The sequence below is a fragment of the Lactuca saligna genome, chromosome 2 (genome assembly GCF_052625555.1).
Source record: "Lactuca saligna cultivar CGN05327 chromosome 2, ASM5262555v1, whole genome shotgun sequence".
In the NCBI taxonomy this organism is placed as follows: Eukaryota; Viridiplantae; Streptophyta; class Magnoliopsida; order Asterales; family Asteraceae; genus Lactuca; species Lactuca saligna.
The window spans coordinates 30,564,997-30,578,284 of record NC_136418.1 but is presented as its reverse complement, the minus strand read 5'-3'; the positions used below and the strand labels follow the sequence as shown (position 1 = coordinate 30,578,284).

General features: G+C 38.4%; 1 protein-coding gene and 1 pseudogene across 1 annotated transcript; both read right to left on the bottom strand.

Moving 5' to 3' along the window:
* Positions 1-969: 969 nt before the first annotated feature.
* Positions 970-1,611, bottom strand: LOC145029630 (secreted RxLR effector protein 161 pseudogene; annotated as a pseudogene).
* Positions 1,612-7,073: 5,462 nt separating this feature from the next.
* Positions 7,074-8,096, bottom strand: LOC145029629 (uncharacterized). Its single transcript, XM_078978124.1, has one exon. It carries the CDS (start codon positions 8,094-8,096, stop codon positions 7,074-7,076), a length of 1,023 nt encoding a protein of 340 aa, XP_078834250.1.
* Positions 8,097-13,288: the final 5,192 nt, after the last annotated feature.

Here is a 13,288-nt window from a genome sequence, read left to right as displayed (position 1 = left end):
GATGAGGAGATGTTACGCTAAAAAAAACAGTAAGATGCGCCAAACATGTGCTGCTTTCTTATAGATAATTCTCGGCTTGGGTTTATCAAAAAAATCCCATCAAGAGTTTTGAGGTTTGAATGGGGCACAAGGTAAGAGATGTTGTGTATGGCCCAAGATAGTGCACTGATTAGGGTTGGACCAAGATGTTTGTGTCTTGTGTATGGGGTCATGAGATATGAATTGATGGCACAAGAGGGTTGGAGTAAGTGGCAAGGAGTACTTGCTATGCAAGATAAGAAAAAAAGGAATGGCGCAAGAGGGTACTTGAGGAGGAGAAAGCTGATGGGATGATGCGCCAAAAAAAATCAGGAAATGGATGATGCTCACGAGGGTTGAGTAGGGATGCCGCAAGTAGGGTCGGATGATGGGGACAAGTAGAGAAGGATGATGTTGTGCCAAAGCTGTGATCAAGAGCGGATGCTGTTGGTATTATGCAGGGGTAATAAGGACTTTTATTACCAAGATGGGAAACAAACGCAGCAAAGGAATCCGCTCAGGGACAAAACTTTGGTAGGTGACAAGAAAAGGGTAAAACTGGAAATTACCAGTTTAACAAAACTGCATAATGAACAGGGAGACACAGGGGGCAAGAAAGAGTACTAGAGATAAGAGTATGAGGCAACGTATACTTTATTCACTGAAAACCTCAACTGGGATACATCTAAAACATACACTTGCCTTTGCTTTTAAACTAGGATTCTACTAAAAAACAGGAAACAACCTTGACTACAAACTAAAGACTATGGACCACTCACTGGGTCACTTAGATTTATTCAAAACTACAATTAAAACGTGCATGAAAACATAAACAATTCAGAATTAGACTCAACATTTTCCCCTTTAATTCTAAATCTTCTTTACTCCAATTAAGTCCCTCATCTCTTCATGCTTCACTCTTGCTAGGGACTTAGTAAGGATATCTGCTTTCTAGCTTTTCCCACACACATGAGTCAAAACAATTTCTCCATTTTCAACACACTCTCTGATAAAATGATATCTAATGTCAATATGTTTACTTCGACCATGAAATATGGGGTTTTTCATCAGGTCAAGTGCTGATTGGTTGTCTACAAGCAATTTCATAGGTGGTACTCTTTGACCTGTGATTTCTGCAAGAAGTCTCCTTAGCCATATGCCCTGACAAGCTGCCATAGTGGCAACAATAAACTTAGCTTCACAAGATGAAAGTGCAACTACCCTTTGCTTTTGAGATGCCCATGTGACAAAGTTTCCATTTACATAGAACGCCATTCCCCCTGTGCTTCTCCTGTCATTAACATCTTTGGCCAAATCACTATCTGTATAGCCTGAGATAGTGACCTTTTCACCTCCTTTAGAATAGAACAGACCATAGTTCAGAGTTCCTTTTACATATCTAAGAATTCCCTTTACAGGTTGGAGATGTTTTATAGTGGGCTTCTCCATAAATCGACTAACAACACTGACTTCAAAAGTAATGTCGGGTCTAGTATGTGTGAGGTACCTTAAGCAGCCAACTATGCTCCTGTACTCTATCGGGTTCACCGGTTCCTCATCTCCATCTTTGGTCAAAGAGAGCTTATGCTCCATTGGGCTCTTGGTGGGATTGCAGTCTAACATCCGGGTTTTGGGCAGAATGTTCTTGGCATAGGCCTCCTGCTTCAGTGTGATTCCATTTCCTTATTGGTTCACTTCAATTCCAAGATAAAATGTTAGTAGGCCAAGATCACTCATCTCAAACTTAACCTTCATCTCCTTCTTAAACTCTTTCACATCTTCTGAATTACTTCCTGTCACAAGCAAATCATCCGCGTATACTCCAATGATCAACTCATTCCCATTCTTTGACCTTGTATACACCGAGTATTCTTGAGCACATCTTTTGAAACCCAAACTCTTTAGATACTTGTCCAAACATGAGTTCCAAGCTCTGGGAGCCTGTTTCAATCCATACAGGGCTTTAGTAAGTTTGTACACCTTACCTGGTTCATCCTTTTTCTCAAAACCTTGAGGTTGTGAGACATAGACTTCTTCGGTTAAGAATCCATTTAGGAAGGCCGACTTCACGTCTAGGTGGTGCACGTGCCATCAATTCGAGCCTGCAAGCGACAGAATAACTCGGACTATTTCGATTCTTGCCATCAGAGCAAAAACCTCTTCGTAATCGATGCCCTGACTCTGAACGTAACCCTTTTCCATGATTCTTGCCTTGTGCTTCACAATTTTCCCAGTTGGGTCTCGTTTCACCTTAAAGACCCACTTTAGACCAATTGGCTTCCTCCCTTTTGGTAGATCGACTAGGTTCCAAGTCTTGTTCTTCTCAATTGAAGCAATTTCATCGTTCATAGCATGTATCCATTCTTTCTTTCGACATGCTTCTACATAGCTTGCAGGTTCATCATTGCTGCACAATAACATTAGTTCTTCTGGTGGCAGCTCAATTTCTTCGGTGTTTTCATAAAGGTCGGTCAACAATCGGTATCATCTTGGGGCACCGCCACCGGTGGAGCTCGAAGTTGTACTGGGCGAATTTGATGTGGTCGACTCGATTGGTGCAGATAGTGGACTCGTCGAATTTCAAGAATCACTGTGTGGGCTTGTTTGAAGGTCCAATTGGTAACTGGGTTGTGACTTACTATCAGTCCATTCCATATTGATTGGGTATTGGGCATTATTTGGTCCATCAGGTGTGACTGGAATGGATTCAATCTCTTCAACGTCTGTTTGGTCTCCAATGAAGTCGTCGACATCAAAATTGAAACCTTCAATGGTAAAGCTCATCCCTGGCATTCCCTGTATCTTTGTCGTCCTGTCCCACGCCCATGTCTGACCCTCTTCAAACACGACATTTCTACTTACATGAATCGACCCCCTGTTTGGGTCCAACAGCCTATAAGCTTTCGATCCCCTTTCGATTTCCAAATATACGACTTGCCTGCTTTTCTCATCCAATTTTTTTAATTTATTCTTGGGAATCATCATGTGTGCAAGACACCCGAACACCCTCAAGTGGCCCACATGAGGTTTGCGACAGGTCCACATCTTGTAGGGTGTGGATTGATTCAATGCTTTCGTACTCAGCCTATTTAGTACATAGATGGCGTGACTCACTGCTTCACCCCATAGTGTGTGTGGGACCTTCATCGTGGTTAAATTGCTTCTCACCATTTCTATCATTGTCCGATAATGCCACTCCACCACCCCATTCTATTGTGGGGAGTATGGGGAGGTGTATTGTCGATCGATTCCTGCTTCACTGCAGTAATTGGTAAATTGGTTAGACAAGAATTCGCCTCCTCTATCTATTCTCAAAACTTTAATCTTCTCACCGGTCTCGTTCTCCACTTTTGCTCTAAAGGTTTTGAATGACTGAAAGGCTTTATCCTTTGTTCTTAGCAGGTATACCCACATTACCCTGTTGTAGTCATCAACAAGGAGCATTAAGTACTTGTTACCTGCTGGTGTGGGGGGTGAAATCGGACCACACAAATCTCCGTGAATCAGCTCGAGTCTCTTCTTGGCCCTGAAACTTGTACACGACGGATATGGGTTTCTTATTTGTTTTCCACCCAAGTAGCCCTCAAATGGTTGAAATGGTATAACCATCTTAGGTACTCCTTCTATCATTCCCTTATCCAACATCAACTTCAAAGCATTGAAATTCATGTGACCCAGCCTTCTGTGCCATAACCAGGTTGGGTCATTAATTTCAGCAACATAGCATTTTCGAGTAACCTCTTTGAGTTCGATCTTGTAGAGTCTATTTGGTGACCTCTGTACCTTCATGAGTAGTCTCATCCTGGAGTCAAATATTCTCAGGAAATTCTCCTTGATTCTAATGTCATCTCCCCTTTCTTAATGTTGCCCAAGGCTTATTGTCACACCCCGAAAACCTAAGGCGGAAACATTTCCGAGGCGGACTCCACGTTGAGTATCAAATCCAATGCACATAGTAAGCAAAGTAAACAACCATTACATTACATATCAAAGTTTAAATTTGTTCAAAAGTAAAGTTGTACATTTGTGATACATAGTATATATGAACAAAAGTAGATACGAGTCTTCTGTACGCTCCGTCTTCTCCAAAAAGGATCGTTAGGTACCTGTCTAATGTAGACCTGAGAATACAAGCAGTTTGAAAATCAGCATAAAGCTGGTGAGTTCATAAGATGGTTGTTTTGTGAAAATGTACGAGTTTCCTTTGGTTTTCCGAAAAGTTTGTTATCCAAGAAAATCCCATATTTTCTTAAAAGTAATGTTTGATTAATTGTTGGTTACACGGTTCTGGTTCTGTTTAACTATGATCCCAGAAAAGTCTCATACTTTCTTGAATGTTGGTTATCAATGTAAAATATGTATTTTGTAAAATGTGGTTATGTTCAATGTTTCCCCAGGAAAATCCCATATTTTCCTAAAGGTAAGTTTAGTTATTGAATTTTCGTTACAACGATTTATTACCTTTCGTACTTATTGTATTAATTAGGTATTCTGATATTCTAATGGTGTTTCACTGGAGTGTACCTAGATACATGTCATTGTATTCGTATTTTATTTGTGGTCGTATTCGTATTCGCATTCGTATTCGTATTCGTATTCGTATTCCTAGTCCTATTCCTAATCCTATTCGTATTCGTATTCGTATTCGCAATCGTATTTCTATCCCTAATCCTACTCCTAATACTATTTGTATTCGTATTTGCATTCGTATTCGTATTTGTATTCATATTTGTATTCACAGTCGTATTTCTATCCCTAATCCTACTCCTAATACTATTCGTATTCGTATTCGTATTCGTATTCGTATTCGCATTCGTATTCGTATCCCTAATCCTACTCCTAATGCTATTCGTATTCGTATTCGTATTCGTATTCGTATTCGCAGTCGTATTCGTATATCTAATCCTACTCCTAATACTATTCGTATTCATATTCGTATTGGTAGATGTATTTCTATCCCTAATCCTACTCCTAATACTATTCGTATTCGTATTCGCATTCGTATTCGTATTCGTATTCGTATTCGTATTCGTATTCGTATTCGTATTCGTATTCGTATTCGTATTCGTATTCGTATTCGTATTTGCAGTCGTATTTGTATCCCTAATCCTACTCCTAATACTATTTGTATTCGTATTCGTATTTGTATTCGTTCTAATTGATGATTAGTATAAATTATTCGCATATTATGAAATATAATTTAGATTGTAACACTTTATCAAGAAATCTATGATTAGTCTCAAAGCCAACTTCGTAATTCGAACTATTTGATAAACACAGTTTTTGATATTAGAATATACATAATGAAATCAATTGAACTGAAAACAATAAGTTGGAGTACAAGATTTCCTTGTACTTTTGCTTGTATTCCCCCCCTGAAAACAGTAAAAAACATTTGAAAAAGGGCAGGGGTATGAACTCACCGGTCGAGAAGTGTGTCGGATTGGATGCTAAGTATCGGTTCGGGGCTTGATAACGCGTGAGGTTCCTATGTAATATGAAATGATATGAAAATGTATCTAATTAGACTTTAAATCACTAATTAGATATGATTATACACTCCAAGACGCGAAAACACTTCAAATCAAGTGTTTGGAGTGACCCGGGTGACATCTAGGGACGTATAAGGCTCGGATATGGAGTTTACTCCTCAAGAGTAAACTCATAAGAGGGTTTACGGTTCTAATGACTCATTCCCCATGAGTTTACACCGGTAAACTCATGGTTGGTGTGTTCTTGGATGCCACAAAGTCTTACAATGCACACGGGAAGGTTCTAGGGTTGATTCCATGGCTTAGGAAGTGATCGGGACTTGAAATGGCCTTGGGATTGGAGTTTACAGTCTATGAAGGTGTTCTTGGGGAGTTTACTACCTTAAAAACATGATTTTACAACCATAAACTCATTTTTGTCCATGAATTAAGGGCTTTGATGGTTGTAATTCAATCGCATGTGATTCTAGGTCCAAAACTAGGCTTTTCAAGGGATTAAAGACACCTTAACACCCTTTGTTGGGTGTTTACAGTCTAAGGAGGTGGGTTTATGGTCCAAGAATGTTCTTGGGCCGTAAACTCAAGTTTATCCCATTTGATGATGTTTTGGTGCATTTCTAGAAGGGTTCTAAGGATATAAGCACTCATGGAAGTTCATTGAAGGTGTTTAAGGGCATTTTAACACCTTAAAAGGAGTTTATGGTTCATGCATGGGGGTTTACTGTCCAAGAAGGTTCTTAAGCAGTAAACCCATGTTTATACATCAAATATCATGATTTTGGGGTCCTTAGTCCATGCATGCATGTTTCTAAGTCGAATCTAAGCCCTAGAAGTGTTTTGGAAGGGTTCTATGGCACAAAAACCCCATTTTCATGAGTTCACTTCCTAAGGATGTTCTAGGACCATAAACTCATGTTAATGGTCCTAATACTCATAAAAATCTCGAATTTGAAGGTCTAAGATGCTAATTCACGAGTTAGGGAAGTTACCTTAGTGATTTGGAGCTTGTTTTCGATGATTTTTAGCTAAGTTTCGGATTTTAGAGAGAGAGTAGTGAGAGAAAGTTTTTAGAGAGAGAGTAAAAGCCTCAAAATGATGTCACTCAATCCCTTATATAGGGTTTGAGTTTGTGGCCTAGAGGAATTCTACCCGATACTGCCGTTAGACGATGCTTTTGGTCGAACCCGATAAATTTGCCGTAATTACGATTTACATGAAATAATAATTTTCCAAACAAATATGGAAAATATTTTTAATGATTATAACACATTCTGACCTTTACGAAATCAAAATAAATGTCGCGATAAAATTTATTTAACGCAAAGGTTAACAGAACGAATTTAATACAACGGATTTTTAATGACGTATCGGGTTACGACGATGGAACGAACTTCGGGTTGTCACACTTATAATATTGGTACACAACTCAGGTATGTAGTATACTTCTCTTAATTTCCTTTGCTCACCATTCTTGCATTGGAAAATAATCATACCTCTCCCTTTGATTCTACCTTTCAAGATGTTTCCAAATTTCACCAAGCCTTGGATGGTTGTGTCTAACTCCTAGAACTTACTCCTTTCTCCAATCATGTGGTTGTTGGCCCCTGTGTCCAGGTACCACATGTTTGATTCACTCACAGTATCACCATTCGATCTTAGCTTCGGGTTGACCTTCTCCTCATTCAAGAAAACTTCCCCTATCACTTCTTTAGCCTCAAAGGATGACAACAACAGGGCTGGTTCATCATCTTCCTGGATCAGGTTGCTTACTTGATTTCTTTCTTTCCTTGGGTTCTTGCACTCAACAACGTAGTGCCCGAACTCTTGACAATAATAACATTGTATTTCACTTTTATCTTGTCTTTGTATTCTTTCTTTCTGTTGATTAGAACCACCCCTACCACGACCACCTCGACCCCTACTAGGACCGCCTCTACCACGGCCTCTTCCTCTTCCTCGTGATGACCCACCACGATTGTCTTTTGATTCTGACTTTGAGCTTCGTTCTCCTTTCTTCTTATTTCTCTCAGTCCACCCTTGGAGGGTCAATAGTAGCTTTGTTTCTTCACTTTCACCATGCCCCTTCAACCTTTCTTCATGAGCTTTTAGCCTCCTAATGACCTCCTCGGTTGTCATTGTTTCTAGGTCTCCAAATTGTTCAAGAGTTGAAGCAATTTGGAGAAACTTAGTCGATACTGCCCTAAGTATCTTCTTCACCACGTAGGACTCATTCACTGTGTCCCCTAATGCACGCACTGAACTCACTATGTTGCTTACTTTGGCAGAAAAATCATCGACTCCTTCCGATTCCTTCATGTTTAAGGATTCAAACTCAGCTTTCAATGTTTGAATCCTTGCTATTTTGACACAATCCGCTCCAAGGAACATCACCTTCAAAGCATCCCATGCTTCTTTAGCTGTCTTTTTCTCGAACAAGGACAACAACAGGTCCTCGGGTATCCCTTGGTAGATAGCAGCCAATGCTAACTTTTCTTTTTTAACCTCCACAATTGTGCTGGTTGTTCTGGGTTCCACTGCTTCCCAGACTCCTTGGGCTTGCATAAGACTCTCATCTTTATAGCCCATGCAGAGTAGTTACTTCTTGACAACATCGGGTAGTGAAAAGTGATTTGACCTTCCTTTTTTCCATTTCCATTGCTTCCTGACATCTCTTCACGAGATTTATATTTTGGCATGCAACAACCAGGATTTGCTCTGATACCAAATGTTGGTATTATGCAGGGGTAATAAGGACTTTTATTACCAAGATGGGAAACAAACGCAGCAAAGGAATCTGCTCAGGGACAAAACTTTGGCAGGTGATAGGAAAAGGATAAAACTGGAAATTACCAGTTTAACAAAACTGCATAATGAACAGGGAGACACAGGGGACAAGAAAGAGTACTGGAGAAAAGAGTATGAGGCAACATATACTTTATTCACTGCAAAACTCAATTGGGATACATCCAAAACATACACTTGCCTTTGCTTTTAAACTAGGATTCTGCTAAAATATAGGAAACAACCTTAACTACAAACTAAAGACTAGGGGACCACTCACTGGGTCACTTTGATTTATTCAAAACTACAATTAAAACGTGCATGAAAACATAAACAATTCAGAATTAGACTCAACAGATGCGCCAAAGTTTGTTTTTACGCCAAGTCACAAAAAAAAATAGGTTGATGCTACATTTTTTTTAAATGAGATGCTCTCAAAAGAAAAAAAAATATCAAGGTGTTCAGGAGTTCGTTGATGCTCACATAAAGTGAAGATGCTCAAGAGATGTTACAGCAAGGGAGTGATCAAGATCAAGGAATGAGGTGTCAAGGGGTGATAGTGCAAGAGGGCTTCCTGACGAAGACTTGATCACGGAGGCTTGATCACTTATTGTGCAAGATCAAATGATCTGATCAAATAGGGTGGCTCAAAAAGAAAATTGTATTTATTTATATTGATTTTGATGCTCAAAAAAAATTTCTAAAGTTGCTCAATTTTTTTTTAATTTTTTTTATTTTTGGTGTGGCTCAAGAGGAAAGAAAAAAAATTTATGTGGCTCAAGAAGGTATCCTAGGTTTTGCTTGATCACAAGGATAATTGTGGTTGAGCAAGATAGGGTTTTTCGAAATTAGGGTTTTCTCCAAGAAGGATTTCAAAAATAAGGAGTGCTCAAGAGGGGACGGGGGGCTACAAAATCCTTATTGATCACTGATGGATCAAGAGGGGTTTTGAAATTAGTGATGGATCAAGAAGGATTTCGAAAATAAGGAGTGCTCAAGAGGGGGGTACAAAATCCTTGTTGATCACTAATGGATCAAGAGGGTATAAGAAATCCTTGTTGATCACTAATGGCTCAAGAGGGCACAAAAAGTCTTGTTGATCATGAATGGATCAAGGGGGCACAAAAACCTTGTTGATCATGAATGGCTCAAGAGGACACAAAAACCTTGTTGATCATGAATCTATCAAGAGGGATTTCATTTTTTTTTGTGATGACTCAAGAGGACATCCAAAATCTTGTTGAGGATCAGGAAGGAATTTCCAAATTAGGGTTTGACTCAAGAAGGGTTTTGAACTTACTTGATGAGCAAGAGAAGGTTGTTGAGGATCGAGAAGGAATTTCAAAATTAGGGTTTTGGCTCAAGAAGCATTTTGAAATTACTTGATGCTCAAGAGGGTACAAGAAATCCTTGTTGATCACTAATGGGTCAAGAGGGCATAAGAAGTCCTTGTTGATCACTAATGGGTCAAGAGGGCACAAGAAGTCCTTGTTGATCACAATTAGGGTTTGTAGAGCCAAACTAGGGTTTTGAGAAAAATTTGTGGCTCAAGAAGGGATTTTCGAAAATAGGATCATTGTTGAGCCAAATTAGGGTTTGCAACTTAAGAAGACTTATGGCTCGAGAGGGTTTTTCGAAAATAGAGAGGTAGTTGATCCAAACTAGGGTTTTGCACCAAAAAACTTGTGACTCAAGAGAGGTTTTTCGAAAATGGGTTTGTTGTTGAGCCAAACTTGTTGTTGTGCCAATGTTGCTTCTTACTCACCAACTTTAGTTTCCCGTTGCATACACGACTGTTGCTCACGACGCCTTGTTGCTCCAAGCCAGTATGAAAGTAATAATTTATAAGAGAGTGAAAAAGCAAGAATGAGGAGTTGAAGTGAGGTATTTATAGTTGAAGGGTTCTAGGGTTTCTCAATGGGCCGAAATAGGGCTTTCATGGGCCAACATGTGGGTCCATAAGGCTTGGATGGTACTCAAGTATAAATAGGAGAATTTCAACTTGAGTCGCAAGCGCGAGAATGATGCCTTGAGAATCAAGAAAGAAAAGGTGGTGCATGCATGGATGTTATCTTTGAGAAGTGCATGGTGCCTAAGGCAAGATCTACTCGAAACGTGCATGACATACGTGACACGTGCATGGCCTACTTGAAACATGCATGGCTCATTAAAACGTGTATGACCTATTGGAAACGTGCATGACACATTTATTATGACCTATGTAGACTTAATGAGCCACATAGGAGTAATACACCAAGTGACTGAAGATGCTTCAAGCTGTTGATCATGAGCCAATGTTCTTGATCATGCTCCAATGTTGTTGAGAATGGTCCAACATTTTTTGAACATGCTCCTAAAGACTGACGATGCTCCAAGCCGGACAAAGTGATCAAGATCCTTGAAGTTGGTGAAATTGCTCCAAGATACTTCCAGTTGATCAAGATGATGAAGACGATCCAAGGAGCCTCAAGATGATCACGATAATCAAGATGATGAAGATGGTCCAACATGCCTCCAGATGGTTAAGATGATCAAGTTGATGAAGATGGTCCAACATGCCTCAAGATGATCAAGATGAATGAACATGCTTCATTCATTCGTTCAGTTGGCCCAAAGAGGAGGAGATGGTCCAAGATGGTCCAAGATAGTTCAAGAGCATGCAATTACTCCAAATTTGGTCCATGTTCCTGAAGTTGTTCCATGTTGGTCTAAGAGCACGAAGTTTCTTCAAGATGGTTATTTAATGCTTTTGATCTTGACATTCTTCACAATATACAAGAATGCTCCATAAACCTAGACAAACACATAAGGTTTTCTTGAAGAGGATGATCCATTATCATAAGATGCTCCATTTGACTAAGAATGTTCCATGATCAAGTAAGTTATGTTCTCTATCTTACTTAGCTGATTTACCTAAATTCTAAGGCATGAGTTAAATAGAAAGTATAAAAGTGAAAACACTAAATTATCTAACTTTGAAAGTGATGTGTGTGCACATGGATATAGAATTTTAGAAGGGAATAGTAAAATGCAGTGAAATGTGTGCATGTGGAAATAAGAACTTTAAGTAAACACTAGTTGACTCATTTAGAGGCATTGATGATTATCTTGCTGTTACTTACGGATTTGTCAAGCAACTAAATTTTGTGTTTGATTCTTCACTTCGCATTGTAAAGAATTACCTTGTGGATTATTAGGTTTTGAATTCCTTAACATCACACAGAATAACCTGATTTGTACTCACCTATTACGTCTCACCGCAATGCGTATATTTGTGTCTAAGGCCTAGTTACTTCCCAAGCCCTAAATACTGACAATCCTCATAAACGTTCCCCAATTATTTTGAACAACATTCATTTTTGGCATTCCTACCACCTATACCTTTCCATTTACCCCATTTGTTTTAAAAGGTTTCGCCAAATTCCAAGTGACACAACTTTTAAAAGAAAAAAATAGTATATATAATAGTTGACCTAAGAATATAACAATATTTTTTTCTTTTTTCTTTTTTTTTTCTTTTTTTTCTTTTTGATTTTTTTTAATTTTTTTTAATCTTTTCTTATAACTCTAACTTTGACAAAGTACACAAGCAAATGGCTCTTAGCTTTACTTCTAGTTGTACTTTAGTTCGTGACTTTCTAAGAAATTCATTGGAGTGCTCGGAATCTCTTAGGTCACTAACGGAGTCCATGACTTTCTATGAAAAGCCATGTAGCAGACTTCTTCCCGGTCCGATCCATGTTAATGTACTGCAGGTGGACAAATTTTCAATATCCTGTGGGGTTTACGGGCCGAGTTCTCATAAGTCACAGGTTGACTCCACTCCTAAACTATAACTTATTTAATATATAACTACACTCAAAATGAAGAAATTTAACAGATAAACTTGGAACTTGACTCACTTTGTTTTAACTAAGAAGCTTTTTATTGGGTATAGTTATTCACAAAGCAAAACTTTTTATGTCCCTCAAACTACACAAGTTCGCGTTTTTGTCTCATGAGTTCACTAGGATAGGGAAGCCACAAATATACTATAACACATTGGCTTAACTAAACCTTAGAGTTTGCCTAAAATTATCCCACATAACATTAGTACTTGATGTATGTTATAACTCTAACTAGACTATAACCATGAAGATTGTTAATGGTCACTGAAGTACCAATATTAGTTGTGTATTGAAGCAAACTGAAGAACCACAAAATTTAGTATTTTTAAAAAATCATTAAAGTGTGGAGCAACTAACCTTCTTCATTTGCTTAATTGTGATGACAAATTGCATTTTTCTAACAAAAATAAAGATAAAATCTTTTTGGTATTTTCTTTTGTTTAAAGTAAAGACAAAATACAGAAAATAAAATCTTTTTGTAGTTTTCTCTTATGTAAAGAAAAACTGTAAAATATTTCTGAGGTATTTTTTTTAAAAAAAAAAAAGTAAAACAAAATACAATGAAGTAGAAATAAAATATTTTTGGAGTTTTTAAAAAAAAGTGAGAAAGAAAAAAATTAAATGCCTAGAGAATATGGATTAAGCATGCCAAGTCATCCTAGAAAGTGTAAGAACTTGGATTCATCCAGAGCTTTTGTGAACTCATCTGCAGTCTCTTCTTCTGTAGGAACAAAATGAAGCTCAATATGACCTTTTTGAATATTATCTTTAAGGAAGTGATACCTGATATCAATGTTCTTGGTCATTGAGTGGTTGACTGGATTGTGAGAGATTGCAATTGCACTCTTAGAGTCACAATAGATTGGGATCTGTTGCATTTTGAATCCATAATCTCTCAGTTGTGTTGGCATCTAGAGTACTTGAGAACAACAGCTGGAGGTAGCAACATACCCAGCTTCAGCAGTAGAGGTGGAAACACATGTTTGCTTCTTTGAAGTCCAGTTGACCAACCTGCCTCCTAAGAATTGATAGCTACCAAAAGTGCTCTTCCTGTCGAGCTTGCATCCTCCATAATTTGATTCAATAAAGGCTTTGAGATAGAAGTTTCCT